This window comes from Chionomys nivalis, chromosome 7, assembly GCF_950005125.1.
Source record: "Chionomys nivalis chromosome 7, mChiNiv1.1, whole genome shotgun sequence".
NCBI classification, from domain to species: Eukaryota; Metazoa; Chordata; class Mammalia; order Rodentia; family Cricetidae; genus Chionomys; species Chionomys nivalis.
The window spans coordinates 77,421,751-77,443,502 of NC_080092.1; the positions used below are offsets into that span (position 1 = coordinate 77,421,751).

General features: G+C 51.0%; 1 protein-coding gene across 3 annotated transcripts in view; it reads left to right on the forward strand.

Moving 5' to 3' along the window:
* Positions 1 to 21,752, forward strand: part of Arhgap23 (Rho GTPase activating protein 23) — a 94,315-nt gene that overhangs the window by 9,587 nt on the left and 62,976 nt on the right. The window contains exon 1 of one of the 3 annotated variants that reach the window (XM_057774181.1): positions 1,232 to 1,326. The exons of the other annotated variants lie outside the window; for them this stretch is intronic. Within the exon in view, the coding sequence (XP_057630164.1) occupies positions 1,264 to 1,326 (63 nt within the window). The 5' untranslated portion in view covers positions 1,232 to 1,263. Of the gene's footprint in view, positions 1 to 1,231; positions 1,327 to 21,752 lie in introns of those variants that run through there. 3 annotated transcript variants of the gene reach the window in all.

The window sequence follows — 21,752 nt, forward strand, 5'->3', positions numbered from 1 at the left end:
CTACAAGAGCTAGTTCCAGGACAGGCTCCAAAGCCACAGAGAAACCCTATCTCGAAAAACCAAAAAAAAAAAAAAAAAAAAAATATCAAACCAAGTCATACCAGAGAAAACCCAAAACAGGGCTTTTTCATCCCAGCACTCAGAGGGCTGAGGCAGGTGGATTTCTGTGAGATAGAGATCAGCCTGGTTTACATAGGAGTTCCAGGCTGGTCAAGTCTACATATTCTATAAAAGAAGAAAGAGAAAGACCCGCAAACGAAAATCCTGTAAGAAGGCTCAGAAAGAGGCCAATATAGACTGGAGGAAGAGGACAGATGAGATTTAGGTAGAAAAAGAACTTCCCAGCTCAGTGAAGGCCTGAGGTACTGGTTCTCACTGGATCTTGTGGGGGCCTGTGAGCTGGGGGAACAGGGTGGGATTCCGTTGGAGGACTGGGAAGTAAGTGGCTGGCTCAGGCCAGGAGTGTCTCTTTAGGCCTAGCTCCCAGTGGAGCAGGAAGGGTAGCTGGGAGGTGGGAGTGTCTCCTAGGATGGCTGCCTTGAGAGCCCATCCTTGCAGGACCAGAGGTCTGGGACACAGCGCTGCGGTGGGCACCTAGTGCCCGAGACGTCTGTCAGAATTCCCTTCCAGTCCTGACTCTGCTGCCACGTGGTACCATCTCCTCTTCCTGGGAGGGGTCTTTTCCAAATGGAGGGGGAACCCACACATCACACCACATCTAATGTGTCTCAATTTCCATGAGACCCTAAGGGTCTCCGCTGCAAGCCTTGTCCGTCTGTCCCTGTATGAGATGAGGCCGTTCCATTCTGTCTCCACCACTCACAGCTTTCTGGACCTCGGGATCCGTTTCTGTCCCTCTCTAGCTGCCGTTCCTTGTGCTGTTACTGAGTTCAGTGCCCGCATCCTCTTTTTGTGCTCACCGTTCAACATCCGTCTGGGCCGGTCCCGTGCAGGCCCTCTCTCCAGAAGCTTCCCTGAGACCTTGTCTGTGGACCAGGTTTGTTTCTGACCCTTGGCTCCATGGTCCGTGTACATCCCTGTTTTGCTTTCCTTTACTTTTCTGCTCAGCACGTGGAAAGGCCATAGGCTGGGCCGGTTCTGAAGCGTGGCTCGTGGGGCGGGGCGGGAGTAGGTGGGCAGGAACACACAAGAGCCCGCCCCTCTGGCCCCGCCCCTCTGCTCCCGGTCCCCACCCCTCCAACCCCTGGGCCCCGGCCCGTGCCCCCAACCGTGCCCTGGCCGCAGAGCCTCCACTGCGGCCCGATGAATGGAGTCGCTTTCTGCCTGGTCGGGATCCCGCCGCGTCCGGAGCCCCGGCCACCCCAGGTGAGGGCTCAGGACCCGGGCCAGGCTGGGGCGGGACCAGGGTCAACGTCCGGGCTGGGGTCACTGCGCCGCCGTCGATGGGCACCACTGCAGGAGCTTGGTGTCCCGCTGGGGAGCGGCAGGAGGGACAGCCGCGCTAGGCTGGGACTAGAAGAGGGCCGTCGCGCTGGGACCCCGACGGGCCCGGGGTACCGGGCCGGGGCCACCCAAGTCGGTGGTGGTGGTGCCAGGCCCTGGGCGGCCGGGCAGCGGGAGTGGGAGGCCCGCGCGCCTTTTGTCCAGGATTTTCAGGCGGGGCGCCCGCCGCCGTTTCCTCTGCCCGAGTTTTCGTTTTCCGTTGGCGAGGCCCCCGCACAGCTGGAGCCACAGGGCGTGGGGGAGGGGTCCTGGGGCGGGACGTCCTCGGCTGGCCCCCTCCGCCTGGTACTGCGTTGTGGGATGCTGGGCTCGGGACTGGGACCCCAGCACTGCCCGGCCCTCCCTTCTGCCCGCTCCGGCTGTGGGTGGGTCCGGGAGCGGGGTGCCAGGGGCATTACTCAGCGCTGGGCTGCTTTGCTTGGGTTCTTTCATCTGCCAGCTGCTGAGGCTGGGGAGGGGCCCTCACCTTCCCAACAGGGTCAGTCCCCTGCCTTGGAGTCTGTGGCTGCCGGTTCCGTGCGTTCACCCCCACCCTGCTCTTCCAGCTCGCAGTGGCAGTGCAAACCGAAGGACTGAACACTGCCTGGTCAGTAGTTTTCCTGAATTTGGAAAAGACATCCCTGGGGTCCAGTTTGAGGGTCAAGGCTAGAACTGAGCTTCACCCTCTTTTGACACTCCAGCGGGCTCCTGTCCTCGGGGTGTTGGTCCCGCGGGCATGTACTTTGCAAACTCTTTAGGAGACTCTGATGTCTGAACTGGACGTGTTACATTCTCCCTCAGTCGGCTTCTCTGGCTTCTCTACCCCTCCCTACAGCCAAAGTGTGTTTCCTAATTATAAACTTGAAATTCAGGATAGACGGGGGGGGGGGGGGGGGGACGGACGGACGGACACGACACACAACCGGGACACTGGAGTTGAGGCCATTAGGCTTGAGGCTTTCGGATTCTCCTCCCACCACAAACTGCAGATACTTCATCCCTGACCCCTATTGCCTCCACCCATATCCCCCTGTGGGCTACTAGTGGGTAGCCTTTGATCCCGTGTGGTTCTCCCCTCTGCCAGGGCAACAGCCCCATTTTCCAAAGTGGCCAGCGCTGATGGCAGGAGATTTGAATCTCCATTGCAGAACCATTCATTTGGCCTGCAAACTTGGCTCAAAGGCCCCCAGCCTTGGTCCAGGCTTTCTCCCATTGCCCACATGTGGTTGGATCCACCCCCAGAGGGCTGGGAACTCCAAGCCCTGTGTCCTAGGCCCTACCTTCCCCTTTCAAGGAGAGCAGTGGATTCCCTCCCTGCAATGCTAGACTCCCGGTCCCAATGCCCTCTGGTACTGTGTAGTAAGAGTGTTAGTGCTTGTTTTATTTTTTGTTTTGTCCAGACAGGGTCTCCCTCTGTAGGTCTGGCTGTCCTGGAACTTGCTCTGTAGCCCAGGTTGACCAGGAACTCAGAGATTCATCCCCTTGTCTCTGCCTCTGGAGCGCTGGGGTTAGAGGTGCATGGTGCCGTGCCTGGCACTGTCAGTGCTTATTTTCAGAGAGGGTCTGACCTAAAGGTGTGGAGGCATTGCTGGGTTGGCAGCTGAGTTCCGGTGGTGGTTAGGGCATGGAATAAAACTTGGAGGTGAGTTACTAGGAAGAAAGCTTGTGTATTGCTGGGGTGGAGCAGCACTGTTGTGTGGTTCCCAGCTGAAGCTGAGGGAACTGGACCCGGGGAAAAACCCTTTTGTGTGGGTTGTGTGGATGAGGCCTGCTGTGTCCTCTCAGGGCAACCCTGAACTCATGACAAAAGGATGCAGTGATTTGGCATAGTTGGGAGTAGGAGTGAGGGAGGGTGTGGTATTACAAAGCAGGGCAGTGTGGGAGTGGGCAGTGGGTTGCTTCATCTCTCATTGCAAAGATACTTTGACACCCCCCCCTTTCTTTGTGGCTGGAGAGAGAACAGTGGGAGCTGGGGACTGAACTCTTATACTTTTGGTTGTGAGCCTAGCCTTCAACAGCTGAACCATGTCTCCAGCCCTACTTTGAAACTCCTTGTGTAGAGTTAAAAGGCAGACTACAGCTGGGTGTGGTAGCTCATGCCTTTAATCCTAGCATTCAGGAGGCAGAGGCAGGCGGATCTCTGTGAGTTCAAGACCAGCCTATTCTACAAAGTAGATACCAGGACACACAGAGAAACCCTATCTCAAAAAACCACACACACACAAATAATAATGATGACAATAATAATAGTATAAAAGATAGACTACAGAGCAGATGACTGGACTGTGTTGGGGTGAGAGGTTGGGGCTAGTTATTCAGTAGAACTTCCAGGGACGGGTTTGTGAGCTGCAGCACCCCAGAGCAGCCTGGAGCATGGTACAGGGATGTAGCCTTCAGTAGGTGGGCTCCTGTGGTGCTGGATTCCAATGCAGATAGCTAGAGGGTCCAGAGAACATGCAAATATATTTAAATGAGCATAGACATTAGTGCTAGAAATTTATATATATATATATTTTGATCTAGAATCTCTTGCTATGTAGCCCAGGCTGACTTTGTCTATCTCAGCATCCTGGGTGATAGCTGAGATTTGTTAGCAGTTCCTCTGGGTCAGGATTTATATAACTCATTCTTTTTTTTTTTGTTTTTTTTGTTTTTTTTTTTTCGAGACAGGGTTTCTCTGTGGTTTTGGAGCCTGTCCTGGAACTAGCTCTTGTAGACCAGGCTGGTCTCGAACTCACAGAGATCCGCCTGCCTCTGCCTCCCGAGTGCTGGGATTAAAGGCGTGTGCCACCACTACCCGGTCTCATTCGTTTAATTGTTACAGTATCACATCGAGTTTGGTACTGTCACTGTCCCATCTTACAGTTGAGGACACTGGGGCAGAGGGATCTAATGGTGTGACCAAAGCTACATTGTTTGTAAAGAGCAGAGTCAGATGGCTCAGAGGTTAAGAGCACTGGCTGCTCTCCCAAAGGTCCTGAGTTCAATTCCTAGCACCCACATGGTGGCTCATGCATCTTCTGGCATGCAGGCAGAACACTGTATATGTAATAAATAAATCTTTAAAAAGATCTTATTTATTTATTTGTTTAAAGAGAGAGAGAACAAGAGTCGAGAGAAAGGGGCCACCGGTTCTAGAGTCATGGCTGGTCCTCACTGCCCGGCCACCACTCTCCTTTGAATCTGTGCCCATTTAGTAGCGTCCACATCAAATCCTTCTGCTGAATTGGAGCTTGCTTGCTTGTCCTTGCTGGTCATCAGGGTGGCGCAGCCTCAGGTGTCCCTCAGTGTTTGTGGGTGGGGCATCCATTCCGTGCTCTTCAGTCTCCCTCCCCACCCCCCAGGCTGGCCCCAGCACTGCAGGCCTGTGACAGTCCTCTGTCTGGCATTCTCCCCTTCGTCTAGTGGTCTTGGTCCCGCTCTGCTGGCTGCAGGGGTTCAGAGGTGAGGGATTGGCTTGGTCAGGGATTTAGACAAAGCCTGGTCTCCATTATCCTGCTCTGCCACCCGGACTCTGCCATGAATAGGGCCTGTGGGAGTTGGCACTGCCTCTCCCCACGCTCACCGCCCCCAAACAACCCGCCTTCAGATCTAGCCCCCTGTTTCTCATGAAATGATGCCAGTGTGTCAGCAGGGCAGTGCCAGGCTGTACCGGGAGAGTGTCTTCTCCACCATCTCAGGGAGACATCAGCCCAGATGGTCTTGGCTTTGGGCATGGGTAGAGTTAGAGCCCTTGGGAGGGGGGCTATTCAATACCTGTCAGAGTGGTCAAAACCAAAGGGCCCATCTTGTTCAACATCTCACGCTAAAGAGGAGAAGGATGCCCGAATGTGTCATGCCGCTCAGACTGTGAATGGCAGATGAGGATTTAGGCCCTCTGAGCCCCAAGCTCCCAGGGGTTCTGTCCTTGGTGCTGTGTCCCCCCTCCCCATCCCACCAGCCTCTGGGACTGAGTCCTGGGGGTGTGACAGGGATGAGTGGACAATGTGTCTTGTTCATCTGTGTCCCCAGTGCCTGGCACAGGGCAGCCCTCCGTAAATGTTTGTGGAGTGCAAGCCAGAAGCCTCCCCCACTGGTCTCCCAGTGTGACCAGGGCCTAACTCTCCCTGGCATTGAGATGGGAGGCTCGTTAGTCTCCCCGTCAGACTAGAGTTATTCAAAGACAAGAGAATAATATCAAATCTCTCCATGGTGTTTAATGCTGGGCAGGTGTGTTATTGCTGTCCTTACTGGGCAGGTGTGTTATTGCTGTCCTTACTGGGCAGGTGTGTTATTGCTGTCCCAGCTGACAGAGATCCCATGACCTCCTTCGGTCGCACGCGCGAGTGACAGAGCTAAGGAACTGACCGTGCTCTTAACCTCATTCCAATGGCCTAAAAGTGTCAAGCTTGTTACCACACAGTCTGGCAGCTAGCCAGAGCTCGGAGAATATTTGTTGCCTGGCTGACTGACTAACTGGATTCATGGATGCTGAGACAGTGTGTGACAAACCCACAGAATTCTGGGACCTGTCCTTTGCACAGAGTTGGGGTCAGGGTCTCAGGAAGACAACCTGACGGTAGTGCTGTGTTGTCTGAACCCAGTGCCTGAGCTAAGCCTAGTGAGGAAGGGAACTCTCTGACCGCTTCCTGTCACTACTGTCTTCCAAGGCTACCAGGTGCCACTGCTGCCAAAGCTCCTGGCTTCTCTTGCTTTCATTTGGCTCTTCATTTCCCAGAGTTCTGAGGGGAAGGTGCTGAGAAACAGGCAGGTGAGAAAGGTCTCTGTTAGCCCTAAGGAGGTGAGCTCAGGCAGCAGGAAGTTTGTTTTTGTCAAGTTGGAAGTTGGACAGTGGTCTGAGTGTGTCTGGAACCTGGCCTGTATTAGATGTTAACTTTATATTATTATGCTTTCATTTTTAGTGCTCAGGATTGATACCAGGGTGCGCTGCCTATGTCCTATGTCCTGCCCATTGCTGCCCATTACTATCCTTTTTTTTTTTTTTTTGGTTTTTCCGAGACAGGGTTTCCTCTGTAGCCTTGAGGCCTGTCTTGAACTAGCTCTGTTTGAGGCTGGCCTCAAACTCACAGTGATCTGCCTGCCTCTGCCTCCCTAGTGCTAGGATTAAAGGCGTGCACCACCACCGCCCAGCCTGACACTTTTTTTTTAAATTCCTTTATTATTTTATGTGTATGGGTGTTTTGCCTGCATCTATGTCTGTGCACCTCATTTGGACCTGGTGCCTGCAGAGGTCAGAAGATAGTGTCAGATCCTCTGGAAATGGAATTATCGAAGCTTGTGAATCAAACCCAGATCCTTGGGAAGAGCAGCTGGTACTCTGAACTACTAAACCATGTCTCTAGCCCCTTTACTTTTTAAGACAGAATCTTGCTACGTTAAGGAGGCTGGCCTTGAGTTCTCTCTGTAGCCACATTAGGCCTTAAATGTCCATCCTTGTGCGCCAGCCCTGGGATTATAGTTCTCTATCATCCAGCCTGGCTGTTATCAACCATTTATCTCTCAAGCAACAGGTGTTGGGTTTCCAGGCCACATCTGTCCTAAACCTTAGGCCCAGGGACATCCCGCTTCCTTTGACCCTCACATACCTGGGCTGCTGGGTCACCCTTCCTTTCTGTTCTTCTTTTCCTGGTCTGAATTAGGACTAGTCAGTCAGACCCGCGGGCTACAGCTTCATCTGCTCACAGGGACCTGCATACTGGGAGATATTTGGCGTTCTACCTTCTGACCCAGCAGACCGGCCCTGGAAGATGAGGGCCTGGGGCCTGGGCCTGGGCCTGGGATGCCCCTATAGGCTCTTGGGAGCCTGGAACACCCTGTAGTTGAGTGTATGGGTTGGGCCTTACCCTTCCTAGTTCCCATTTTAACTCTGCCCCATCTTTACTGTGTGGCTTTGGACACTAGCTTCCATTTTCTCTTTCATGTGGACTTGAGGCTTCACTGTGAAGCTTACATGAGCTAGGCACACAATTTGTGACTGAGCCAAACCCTAGCTCTTGACTTCCATTCTTACCTCAGATATAATCCATCAGCCTTACTGAGAGGCCCGAGTGAGGGGAGCCAGGCCAGTCTCCATTGGCAGCAGCCGTTGTGAGGCAAATAGTGACTCAAGCTCTGGTGATAGGAGGCAGAAGGCTTGCCACCAGTTCAGAGTCAGCGCTGGCTGGTTACACTGTGAATTCCAGAGCAGGCTGGGCTATAGGGTGAGACCCCAAGCAAAGGATCTGAGATGGAGCTGAGATGGTAGAGCACTTGCCTAGCATGCACAGGCCCTGGGTTCGATCCCTAGCACTGCACTGATCAGCCATGGTGGTGTAGGCTTGTAATCGCAGCACCTGGGAGGTGGGGACAAGAGGATCAGAAATTCAAGATCATCCTTAGCTATATAATGCATTTGAGGTTATCCTGGGCTACATAAGACACCATCATTAACAAACAAAGCAAGCACTTCTGGTCAGAGTTATCTGAAGAGGAAGTGAGCTTCTATGGAAGTAGTGAGGTCTCCATCTCTGGAGGTATCCAAGCCCTGGTGGACAGTGATGCGGACTAGTGATAATTCTGGCATTGAGGTAAAGGTCAGCCCAGAACCCCCTGGGGGCCCTGCTTGGAGATCTATGTTGTGTTAGTTTTAAAGGAACTGTTTCCTGGACTCAGGCACACTGGAGACTAAGATGGGGGCCAAGATGCCTGGTCGGAAGAAGAATTAAAGGCTGCCACTGTGATTGTGGCTAAGTGGCTCCACGGAGGCCAGGTATCCCTGACAGACTGCCTAGAAGTCACCTGCAAGGCCTATTATGAGTGTAAAGTGGGCTGGAGAAGGCAGGAGGCCCCTGCAGAGCCAGAAAGACTGGGTGACCAAGGAGCAGGGAGGGACTGGGCCACTGGTCCTGGAGGCTACCTGATCATCCTGGATTTGAGTGCCAAGGAAGGGGGAGAGTTCCCTGGTCCACTAACACAGCCTCTCATGTAGCAGGGGCCTCAGCTGCTCCCTAAGCAAGAGGCTGGCCTGTAGGAGTGGAACTGGGGAAAGAAAGTCTTATGCTCAGTGCTTTTGGGGGCGTCTGGGGGCCAGGGAAAACAGTGGAGCCTTTGTTGACAGCTGCCAGGAATCTGGCAGAGGAGACGGCCCTGGGTCTGACTGGGTTCTCCATAGACTGTCCCCTTTGAAGTGACCCTTTCAAAGCTCAGCCTGTATTTCTGGGAAGAGAGAGAGCTCGGACAGAGAGAGACCGGGCAAAGGACTTGCTGGCCTCTGTGTCATGGACATAGGGCAGGAAGCCTGTGGGCCCCAGGAATGTGGTGGGCTAGGGGACATGTAGGAGCCATGTGGGAGGACAAGAACTAGGGGTCTCGGTGACAAGCAGGGGGTGTCAGTTCAGGGAAGGGCAGAGTTCCTTCTATGGGTTGCCCGGCTTCTTTCAGTCAGCAGTCTGATTCTGTCAAAACTGGGCTCCCAATCCAGCTCTATCTTCTTCCTTGTTCATTCCTGCCACTGGTGTGAGAACCACTTGGGAGACCAGGGCGGGAGTGCAGGACCTGGAGCACATGGAGAGGTGGTGGGGATCTGGGCCACAGGGACCCCTTCCCCCACCTCCCACCCCGCTCCTTAGAGCCTCTAGAAGGCTGAAGGACCCCCACCTCTGAGCAGAGATCCCCACCTCTGAGAAGAGACTCCCACCACTAAGCAGAAACCCCCATCACTGAGTGGAGACCCCCATCTCTGAGCAGAGACCCCCACCTCTAGGCAAAGACCCCCCACCTCTGGGCGGAGCCCCCTGTGCTTCACCAGCATTCTCCTTATCAATGAGGGTCAGTTGTGGTTCCGTGCAGTGGAGGGCAGAAGGGAGGAGAGGAGCAGCCAGTTAGAGAAGGTACCCTTTCCTGTCTCATCTTTCCTTTAGGGAAATTGAGGCCTAAAGAAAAGGCAGGGTAAGAAGACTAGAGGCAGAGAGGGAGATAGAACTAACAAGAACTGGTCTGGTGACACAGGAGGCTGAGGCCGGAAGGATCACAAATTCAAGGCCTACCTGAGCAACTTACTTGAGACATTGTCTTGAAATTAAAACGAAAGCTAAAAGGGCTAGCTCAGCGACAGAGTGCTTGCCTAGTGAACAAAACCCTGAGTTCAGTCCACGCAGAGCTGCACAAACTGGGTGTGATCATGCACGCCTGGATCCCAGAACCCAGGAGGTAGATGCAGGAGACTGGAGTTCAGTACTATCCTCGGCTCCATCCCTGTGAGGCCTCGAACTCACAGACATCTGCTTCAAGTACTGGATTCAAGGCTTGTGCCATCGTGCCTGGTTTAACTTAAAAAAGAAAAAAGAGGGCTGGAGAGATAGCTCAGTGGTTAAGAGCATCGCCTGCTCTTCCAAAGGTCCTGAGTTCAATTCCCAGCAACCACATGGTGGCTCACAACCATCTGTAATGAGGTCTGGTGCCCTCTTCTGGCCTGCAGACATACACATAGACAGAATATTGTATACATAATAAATAAATATTTAAAAAAAAAAAAGAAAAAAGAAAGAATGAAAAAGAGTGGAAGGAAGAGAAAAGATGCCATCCAGGTAAAGGAGTAGGGTTCTCAAGTGGGTAAACTGCACTCTGAGTGTTGGGCAGAGCAGTGGGCAGGGTACCCCATCCAGCCAGGTAAGCTCCCTGCCCCACCCTGATGCTATGCCACCTCTCCTTGCACACTGATTCTGTACCCACAGGAGGCATAGTGATAGCTCAACAAGGGACTGGAGTACATGCAGAGAACCCAGCAGGTCACAGTGCCTAGTAACCTGTCAGGGTTAGACGGTGTAAGCTTGCCGTGATGGTCTCACACTGAAACTGCCCTGTGACGCAGTTCTGAAAGTGTCGTCACTGGCATGAACTGTCCTCACTTGGACTTGAGGAGTCTTCTGGAGGTGTGGTCTCGGGTTCCTCTCCCAGAGGGGATGGGGCCCTCTTTGTTGCTCCCTGTATCTCGAGCTGGCATCTACATGGCTGAGCTCTCATTAGCTCTAATGAGGCCTTGGCCCTGGGCCCCTGCGCCTTGCTGCACCTGGGGGAGTCGTGGGGACAGCTGAGGGTGAGCAGGTGTACAAGAGGGGAGCAGTGGGGTTGGTCACCCAGGCTGGTGAGAGAGTCACTTCCCTTCCTCTCCTGCAGCCTTTGCCTTCTGCATTGGGACCCAGAGGCCCAGGTCCCTCAGTGCTAGGGCTTATCTGAGGGACCGGGCATGACCTGGCACTGCCAAGGGCATTCCCAGGCATGGCTGGCATGGTGCTCCTCTTGCCCTCCCCCCATGACTACAGCCTGGGGCAGCATAGGAGGCTCAATGCTTGGGAAAAATTGGGCAGTGGCCAGATCTTCAAGCAAACCAGCTTTCATTTTGTGGGTGATCATTACTTGTAAGCACCCAGGGCTCCACACAGCCCTGCCCTCAAGGGGTTCCTTGTCTGCTTTTTCTATTGCCCAAAAGCCAGACAAAATGACTCCACTAAAATTTTATAAACATGGCTTGTGAGATTCCCATCTCCATTACCTGCCAGTCTGGAATTTTCCCACGGCCCCCATGCCTAAAACACCAGTGTTAAAGAAGACCCTGGCAGACCAAAGGCACAGTGTGGAGCAGACCCAGAAAGGGGGACTAAAGGCAAGGTGGATGACATACACGCGTTACCAATTTAGAAAGACCCAGTTTTCAGTTTGGATCCTGGGTGACTTTGCGTGGTGTTTTTATTTATTTACTTATTTCAGCCTTTTTGCAGAATCTGTGTAGCCTCTTGGGTGCTGGAGTCACAGATCATTACCCTCACAGGAGCTCACTTTTGAATCTGCAAAAATCCAGGCACCTCATAGTGGCCCTTGAACATCTGTCTTTTTTTTTTTTTTTTTCTTTCGAGACAGGGTTTCTCTGTAGCTTTGGAGTATGTCTTGGAACTTGCTCTGTAAACCAGGCTGGCCTCGAACTCACAGAGATCCACCCGTCTCTGCCTCCTGAGTGCTAGGATTAAAGGCGTGCACCACCACTGCCTGGCTGAACATCCATCTTTAGTGTTTTTATTGCTTTAAAAGTATTTATTTATGTATTTATTTATTTATTGAGATAGGGTTTTTCTGTGTAGCCCTGGGTGTCCTGGAGGTCACTCTGTAGACCAGGCTGGCCTCAGACTCACAGGAATCCCCTGCCTCTGCCTCCCATTGCTGGGATTAAAGGCGTGCTCAGTAGTAGTTCATATCTTTAATCCCAGCATTTGGAGGCAGGGGCAGGTGGATCTTTGTGAATTCAAGAGTAGTTTGATCTACATAGAGAGTTCCAGGTCAGCCAGGGCTGCACGGTGAGACCTTATCTAAAAAAAAAAAAAAAAGATGAAAACAGTTGCTGGTAAGGTTGCCATGGGACTTACTTAAAACTGGTTTGTGCCGGGCGGTGGTGGCGCACGCCTTTAATCCCAGCACTCGGGAGGCAGAGGCAGGCGGATCTCTGTGAGTTCGAGACCAGCCTGGTCTACAAGAGCTAGTTCCAGGACAGGCTCCAAAACCACAGAGAAACCCTGTCTCAAAAAATCCAAAAAAAAAAAAAAACAAAAAAAAAAAACTGGTTTGTGCCGGGCGGTGGTGGCGCACGCCTTTAATCCCAGCACTCGGGAGGCAGAGGCAGGTGGATCTCTGTGAGTTCGAGACCAGCCTGGTCTACAGAGCTAGTTCCAGGACAGGCTCCAAAGCCACAGAGAGACCCTGTCTCGAAAAACCAAAACCAAAAAAAAAAAAAAAAAAAAAAAAAAAACTGGTTTGTGATGAGACTAACTTGGTTTTGCTCATCTCATTCCAAACCTGTGGTTTAGATGAAGGGCCTTTCCACCAACCTGTAGCTCCAGCTCCTAAGCTGAGCAATCTTTTCTTTTCCTCCTCTTCCTCCTGTGTGTGTGCGTGTGTGTATATGCACATATAGACATGGGTGTGTCTTCCCTCCCCTTCTCCCTCTCCCCTTCCCTTGTGTGTTACATATATGTGATATATATGCATGTGTGTGTGATGTATTTGCACATGTAGATGTGGGTGTGTGTTCTCCCCTTCTTCCCTTCCTCCTCCCCCTCTTCTTCCTTTCGTGTGTTTCATATGTATGATCTATGTGTGTGTGAATGTGTGTGGTGTGTCCTCCCCTCCTCCTCCTCTCCCTTCCTGTGTGTTACATATGCATGATCTATATACATGTAGATACGAGCGAGTGTCTTCCTTTCCTCTGTTCTCCCCCTACTCCTCTCTTCCTTCTTCCTGGATGTGTGATCTACATGCATGTGTGTGTGTGTGTATGTGTGTGTTTGCAGTGTGTCCTCCCCTTCTTTCCTGTGAGTTACATATGTGTGATCTGTATGCATATGTGGGGTGCTCCTAAGGAGGCCAGAGGAAACCGTGTTGTCCTGCTCCATCACTTTCTCAATTATGCCCTTGAGACAGGATCTCTTACTGAACTTGGAGCTAGACTGGTGACCAGGAACTCTTCCGTCAGTGCCCTCTGTAGTGCTGGGTTTCAGATACCGATGGCTGGACCTGGCTTTTCTTTTTTTTAAGCATAATTGCTAGGGATTTGAAATCAGGTCCTTATGCCTACAGAGCAGATGCTCTTATCCAGCAGAGTCATCTCCCCAGCAAACAGGTGAAAAAAATTTATTTTAACTTTTTAAAAATGCAATGTCTATGGGTGTTTTACTTGTATGTGTGTCTGTGTACCATGTGTGTGCCTGCTGCCTGAGGTCAGAAGAGGGTGTCTGATCACTTGGAACTGAAGTTACAGATGGTTGTGAGCCACCATGTGGCTTCTGGGAATCAAACCTCAGTTCTCTGGAAGAGTAGTCAATGCTCTTAACTTCTGCGCCATCTCCCCAGCCCTGAAAATTATTATTACTATTTCTTTGACACAGAGTCCAGCATATCCCAGGTAGCCAAGGATGGCCTTGAGCTTGTGGTCTTCTGCCTCCACCTCCCAAGTGCTGGGGTTCCTGGAACATAGCGCCGTGCCAGTTTGTGCCCTGCTGGGAACCTAACCCAAGGCTTTGCACACACTATGCAAGAATTTCAGTAAATGAGTCCTAGCTCCAGTCCTAAGTGAGAACTTAGTAAAATGCCTCTGCTGGGAGGATGTTCAAAGGCCACCACTACGCAATTGTATATTTATTATAAAAACAAAACAAAACCAAATCCTATATTGCCTGACCCAAAAAGGCATGGGCAATCACCTCCTACAGCCCAGCATAGGCTCACCTACTCCAGAGCGGTTGTCCCGGAGTCCAAGGAGGACTGGGAGGGGAAGACATCCCTGCCAATGGCTCCAGAAAACATGTACACACTTACAGCCTGAGTGAGATTCAGAGCATGGGTGTGAATACCAGTTTGTTTCACTTTCTAACTATCTGTTGATGGACAAGTCCTGAATTCTGCTGGGTTGTCCCACACTAAATGTCTAGCATTGGTAAACCTCGCCTTGGTGAATCCCTCTCGAAACTTAATGGAGAAGCCTGTGTTTGCTGATAGAACCCAGGAATGGTCAGGAGGTGGTGGCACAGGTCTTTAATTCTAGCACTCAGGAGGCAGAGACAAGCAGATCTCTGAGTTTGAGGCCAGCCTGGTCTGCAGAGCGAGTTCCAAGATAGCCAGGGCTACACAGAGAAGCCTTGTCTAACAAAACAACAACAAAAAAAAAAAAAAAAAAAAAAGAAAAGAAAAAAGAAAAAGAAAAGAAAAAAAGGATAGAAGAAAGAACCTTGAGTTTCCTGATCCCATGCAGAACAAACCATGCTGCAGCCAAACATGAGTGGTGACATCTTCCCCAGGCCGTCCTGGAACTCAATGTGTAGACCAGGCTAGCCTCAGACTCATAGGGACATCCTCTTGCCTCTCCTTCTTGAGTGCCAGGATTAAAGGCCTGTGCCACCACACCCAGCTCCTCCCACGCATCTTTGTGTTAGGCAATATGGCAGTGACCACAGGACAGGTGTAATATATATATATATATATATATATATATATATATATATATACTATGTGTATGTTTATACACTTTGTGTGTGTGTGTGTGTGTGTGTGCGCGTGGGTGCCACAGAACATAAGTGGAAGTCAGGCAGTTCTCAACTTCTACCTTGTGGGTTCTGGGACTTGAGCTCATATTTGTGTCTTAATTTATTTAGGTGCTAGTGTGATTTTAAAAATTATTTTATTTATACATGCAAGTAGGTGTTTTGTCTGCAAGTATGTCTGTGGTGGCTGAGGAGGTCAGAAGAGGGAACCTGGATCCCTTGGAACTGGAATTCCATGTGGTTGTGAGCTGCCATATGGGTCCTAGGAATCGAACCCAGGTCCTTTGGAAGAACAGGCAGTGCTCTTAATCACTGAGCTATCTCTCCAGTCTGTTGTTTTTGTTTTTTGAAACAGAGTCTCACTAAGTTATCCAAGCTTTCCTGGATCTTTTTTTTTTTTTTTTTTTTTGGTTTTTCGAGACAGGGTTTCTCTGTGGTTTTGGAGCCTGTCCTGGAACTAGCTCTTGTAGACCAGGCTGGTCTCGAACTCACAGAGATCCGCCTGCCTCTGCCTCCCAAGTGCTGGGATTAAAGGCGTGCGCCACCACCGCCCGGCTTTCCTGGATCTTGATATGTTTCCCAAGCCTTGAGTTTTCCGTGATCCATGTCCCCACACCCATCCTCAATTCTGGGATACATGCATTCCCTGCTTAGACATTTTTTTTTAAAATTATTTATTTATTATGTGTACAACATTCTGCTTCCCACACACCAGAAGAGGGCACCAGATCTCATTACAGATGGTTGTGAGCCATCATGTGGTTGCTGGGAATTGAACTCAGGACCTCTGGAAGAGCAGTCAGTGCTCCTAACCTCTGAGCCATCTCTCCAGCCCCTAGACATTTTTTTTGAACCCTGTGTCCACATCTGCTTTGTTTAATGCATGTCTACCTCTTTGATCTTTATAAAATCGGACTGCTTTTAATTTTGCAAATCCTTTGGGCCTTGCTGAGCTAAAAACTGCTGAGCCTCCTAGATGTCAGACATTCAGTCGACTCTGCAGGACCCCTCACAGATGAAGAGGTGGAGGCTTCGAGAGGAAAAGGATGAAGCCAGGGTTATACCGTGGAGACTGAGCCCCTGGTTTTCTGATCCTTATTTATTGTGCCAACCCCTCCACCCAGAGCTCCGCTTGGTGATAACCTTTCCATTGTCTTAGTCTCTGAAATTGAATTGTTTGGGGACAAACAGGGAGCAGGACTGTCCTGTCCTTAAGCTTAACAACGTGCGTAGCTTTGGGGCAGGGACTGGTTCAGATGTCATTTCCTAACTGCTCAGCTGTTTGTGAGCTCAGACTTGTAAACTCCAAGAAAGCGTGGCTGACCTGGGGCTAAGGTAGCGAGGGATGGCGTCCCGAGGAGGCAGAGCCTTATTTGGGCAAGGATAGGAACGAGGAGGTCTCCCGCGGCCCTGTGGCATCATTGAGGTGACTGGTGACTGATGATAACCCTAAGGGGCCTATAGGCTTGGGAAACGCAGTTGCTACAGCTAATGGGCGCTGCCTTGGGCAGAGTGACCGTTCCGCGCAAGCTTCCGATAGGCAGGGACCCACCAATCAGAGGTACCTCTTGTTTTTATTTGCATGACCACGCCTATCATGTTCGGGGCTCAGCCGTCAGCAGGAGCCGCTTCGGCCCCTTGGGCGCTCACCTCGTTTCAGGCCCGGTGCCGTTTGTTCCGTGGGGGCGGGGCGGGGGCTGCGACCCGACTGGCAGGCTGGCTGCACTATTCATAGCTGCGGGGCAGGCGTACTTCGCATATTTGTCGCTCCTCACGTCTGGCTGGACCACCCCTCTGCCTTCCCTTTTCCCCTCCTCCCCTGCTCTCCCTCCTTATCCCTTCAGCCCTTTCTACAGTTATCTGATGTCTCAGCTGCCTCCTGGTAGCCTGTGCACGTAAGGCCCCACAGCCGATGTCCCTTTGTTCTGGGCCTAGCGGGAGAGATTGGTAGTGATGAGGCATGAGATGAGGTGACCAAGAGCCTAGGCTTGACCTGCCAAGGAAGATGTACCTAGCAGGAATCTGACACACTGTGGCACCTGGGTCCATCCCCTCAGCTGCCAGGTTGACATCTGAGGATGGGGAGGCCAGTCAGAGGTCTTGGGAAGAAGACAGGACTGTGGGAGAGATGGTCTAGTGCTGTGTCTAGCATGTTTGAGACCCGTGAGGAGGGCTGGTGGTTGGAGCACCGAATGTCAGGACAAGGCATGGCTCCAGAGTATGAAGTGGATTGCCTGTCTATCCATGTGTGTCCTGCCCCCTTAGCCCTGTCTTCCAGTGCTCCCACTTTTGGATATGGTTCCCACCAAGAAAGAACAAAAAGTTGAAGTATGGGTGTGGTAGCAAAAGCCTGTATTCCTCCTCCCCCAATACTTGAGGGCTAGAGGCATGAGGACCAGAAGTTTAAAGTCATTCTTGGCTACTACATAGTTTAAAGCTAATCTGGGCTACATGGAACCCCATCTCAGAACAAACCACAGAAAGAAATGAAGCAGCCTCTTTCCCAGGTAGGCCCTCAAGGGAGGGGGTAGCCACCCCAGTGGTGACAGCATTCTTTGTTTGTTTGACACAGGTCTCTCTGTGTAGCCCTGGCTAGTCTGGAACTCACTTTATAGACCAGGCTGGCCTGGAACTCACAAAGATCCAATTGTCTCTGTCTCCCAAGTGCTAGGATTAAAGGCGTGAGCTACCACAACCAGGCAGTGAGAGCACCCCCCCCCCATTAGAAACATCACGCTGTTCCCCGCCTGGACCACATGCTGTCCCTTCAAAGCAGACACAGCCCTGGTCTCCCAGGACTCACGGCTAAGGGAGGATACAGGTCAAAATAGCCTCATAAACATATAAGCCCGAAGCCGGGTGGTGGTGGCGCACGCCTTTAATTCCAGCACTCGGGAGGCAGAGGCAGGAGGATCTCTGTGAGTTCAAGACCAGCTTGGTCTACAAGAGCTAGTTCCAGGACAGGCTCCAAAACCACAGAGAAACCCTGTCTCGAAAAAGAAAAAAAAAAAAAAAAAAAAATATATATATATATATATATATATATATATATATATATATATATGCCCGAGAGGGTGCCCAGAGAGCAGGCATTGAGCACAGGGCAGTATGTGTGTGAAGTGACTTAAAAAAAAAAAAAAAAAAAAAAGCTTTATTTTTATTTTGTGTGGAGTGGAAGGACACATGAAAGCCAGAGGGTAACTTGGGGGTCACAGGGGTTAAACTCAGGTCCTTAGTCTCGGTTGCAAGTTCCTTTACCAGCTGAGCTACCTGGAGCTGCTGTTTTACCAGACGTTAATGCTGGGAGCTCCAAGGTGAGGTAGGAGTGAGGGCTGGGGAAACAGGAAGGGGGCTGAAGGCAAGAGAACCTTCCAAAAACAGTGTGTTGCAGTGGCCCAGGGGCTGGAAGGGTGCATGCAGGGTGCTCACAGAAACTGGAAGGAGGCCAGAGACGGGGGAGGGGGTGATTGGAGCACAGGGAAGGGAGTGTGGTGTGTGTGGAGGCTGGAGGTGTGTCCTCCAGGGCCTGGTGGCCAAAATATTATCGCCTAGACTGACCTCCCAGAGGGAGACTCAGTAGCCCAGAGTGGGTGTGGGTGGAAAGTGGGCTGACTCACTGGCGTTGGGTGGCAGGGTCCACCCGAATGGTGGGTGGGAGGCTGGGTGGGGTGGATGATACCTTCTACCTATCTGTTCCTAGAATGCCTTCCCAATAACTGCCGAGCAAAGAAAGCCCGTGTGAACTTGATTGACAACTTTGATGTTACCTAGAAAAGGGCCAAGATGGATGCCGGGGCTAAATGTGTCCCTTCCTGAGTGCTGGCGTGGACGTAGGTCTTTCTCCCAGCCTTCTGTCCACCTCCCCCCAGTGTCCCCTGGGTGAGTGTAGAATTCTCTATCCAGCTGTGGCCTGGGTCAGGGAGAATGGGTGACACCACTAAGGTTCACAGTGCTGTGTGTGTAGAGGGCCTGTCATCTGCTTCTGCTGTGCTTTTGGTTCCATGGCTGAGGGCAGCTGGGGCAACTGAGGGCAACGGTCTGAACATAAGAGATGCCCTCTGTCCCTTTCCGACCAAGGGTCCCAACCTAGACACTCTCCCAACTCCGGCATAGTCAGCAAGTGGAGGGCACTTGACATTACAAACCTGTCGTCCCCTCAGCTCCCCGGGTTACCTGGGCTGCAGCATAGGCTAGACCAGGGAGAGGTTCTGCTCAGACGCAGGGCCAGGGTACAGAGGAATGCAGAGGTAGTCTGGACAGGGCTAAGGTAGGATGGGTGGTTTCAGAGGTGAGGCTAAGAGCCTCTTCCTGCAGAGAACCCCACATGCCCTGGGGGAGAGGCTAGGAATCTGCTGAAACCTGCCTTCTGAGGGAATGTGGTCTTAGCTGGACTGGAGTTGAGCTGTCTGTCAGCTCTCAAAGAAACCAGTGAGTGCACCTGTTGTCTTGTCTCTGTTCAAGTGGTAGGGACAACAGGAAGAACGGGGGGGTCACAGAAGGGTGGCTCACACTGGGTTTCCAGTCTGTCTCAAATGAACTGTCCAGTAAGAGAATAGGTGTGAGGACTTTGAAGAAGAGTTACTTCAGGCAGTTCCTGTCTTCCTGAATGACTGGAGTCTCTTCAGGGGAGGGAACTAGACCTCCTTGGTACTCCTGGACCAGAGGGAGGCTTCAGGATTTTACACAATTTGACTTTTCTCCTGTAGTTTTTTGTTTTGTTTTGTTTTGAGGGAGAGAGGGGTTTTGCCTCGGCCAATTGGGACTGAGAATCCTGGAGAATGCAGGGTGGGGGACAGGCCACTGGAATGACACCTGTCCCTTTCATTTCCAAGTGAGATGACATGATGTGGCCGGCAGGGGCCAGCAGGGGGCTCTGCTGGCTGAGGCACTGACAGCAGTGTGTAGTCAGGATCCTGGGAGCCTGCAGAGACAGGGATGAGCCCATGTGGGCACACCCTTGTGTGGGTGTTCCAGGTGGTTGTAGGCTCACTGGGGCTTAGCACAGACTGGGTGTCCTCTATAAGGTTAGATCTCAGACAGAGTCTCACACTGAGCCAGAGAACTCTTCAGTAGTCCCACCACCTCTGCGTAGGGCAAGGCTGGGAAGAGTGTTAGAGGCCGTTCTGTTTCCAATGGAAAGGATCCCGTGAATAGCAGGGACTTTTTGTGTGTGTCAGGGTTCCTGACAGCCCAGGAGCTTCCCTGTGTGAGACTCTCTAGGACCCCAAAGTGGATAGCAGCAGTCCTAGGAAGATGCGGACTGGAACTCCAGGTCCCTCAGAACCAAGGTTATCCAGGCCGGGTTCAGCTAGGCTAGGGGCCCTTCTAGGACAGGTGTATGCAGCATCCTAGGCTGGTAATTCATACCAGCTGCTATTGACTGCCACCCTCCCCCGTTAGGTGGTGGTGGCGCACACCTTTAATCCCAGCACTCAGAAGACAGAGGCAGGAGAATCTGTGTGAGTTCGAGGCTTTCCTGGTCTACAGAGAGAGTTCCAGGATAGGCTCCAAAGCTACATAGAGAAACCCTATCTCAAAAAAACAAAACCAAACCAAACCAACAACAAACCATGTCTGTGTGTCTGTGTGGGGTGTAGACTTGTACATGTGAGTGCATGTGCCCATCAAGGCCAGAGGTGTCAGTCCTAGCTAGCGCTGGAGTTCACCTGATGTGGGTGTTGGGAACCAAACATGGGTCATCTGGAAGAGCAGTGAGTTCTCTTAACTGCTGAGCTATCTCTCCATTTTTGAATGTATAGCTCTGTGACATTAGTCACACAGACATTGTCACCACCACCTCAAACTATAACTCTGCAATCATTGAAGCAGCAAGTTTCTCGTCTCTCCGGAGGCTAGGCCACCATTCTCCTTTCTGTCTCTGGGAATCTAAGCATGACATATAAATGCACTCCCTACGAATCTCTGTGTGTCTGGCTTAGTTCACTCAGCGTGTCTTTAAGGCGTGTCCCTGTGATTACTGCATCAGAAGTCCATTTCTTTTGCAGACTGGGTAATATTCCTCTGGGTTGATCTATTATATCTTTTTTTTTTTTTGACCAGGGTTTCTCTGTGTAACCCTGGCTGTTCTGGAACTTTCTCTGTAGAACAGGTTAACCTCGAACTCAGAGATCCTCCTGTCTCTGCCTCCTGAGTGCTGGGATAAAGGCCTGTGCCACCACCACCTAGCTTGATATACTGTATCTTATCACATTCATGTGCTGTATGGTTAACTCACTTATCTGTAGACGGGTGCTTGGATCACTTTCACCTTTTGGCTATTATGAAGAATACAGATGTTCTTTGTTTTATTTTATTAAGACTAAGTCTTGCGCCAGGCAGTGGTGGCACACGCCTTTAATCCCAGCACTTGGGAGGCAGAGGCAGGCAGATCTCTGGGAGTTCGAGGCCAGCCTGGTCTACAAGAGCTAGTTCCGGGACAGGCTTCAAAACCACAGAGAAACCCTGTCTCGAAAAACCAAAAAAAAAAAAAAAAAAAAAAAAAAAAAAAAAAAAAAAAAAAGACTAAGTCTTGCTATGCAGCCTCAGCTGACTTGGAACTCACAATGTACACCAGGCTGGTTTTGAACTCAGAGAACTGCCTGTCTCTGCTCCTCAAGTACTGTGATTAAAATGTCATATGCTATCATGCCTTGGCCAAGAATGCTGTTGAGAACATGTGTATGAAGTTCCATACTCTTCTCCACGTCAGATGCATTATATATATGTATATATTATATATATTAAATAACACATGATATGTATGTAATATAGAAGATATATATATATATATTCCCTCTATTTCAGTTCCCCCACATTCTTTCTTAAGATCCAAATAATCCTCTCCCTCCCTTGCCCACTCTCATAGTCTCAAGTACCAGAAGTTGGCCTCAAACTTACCATGTATTTGAGGATGAACTTGAACTTCTGATCCCCCCGTTTTTACCTCTTGAATGCTAGGTTAACATTCCAGTCATAAAGTGTGCATGTGTGTGCGTGTGCATGTGTGTCTAGGCACTCGTTTGTATGCATTTGTGCAGAGTTTAGAAGACAGCTTTGGCTGCCATTCCTTGACCACTGTACACCTGGTTGCTTTTTTAAATTGTTTTATTTTGAAAGGTTTATTTATTTGCCGGGTATGGTGATGCACCCTGTTAGTTCTGGTACTAGAGAGGAAGAGGCAGGCAAATCTCCGAGTTTGAGGCCAGCCTGCCTATGTCTACATAGTGAGTTCCTGGACAGCTTATTTCA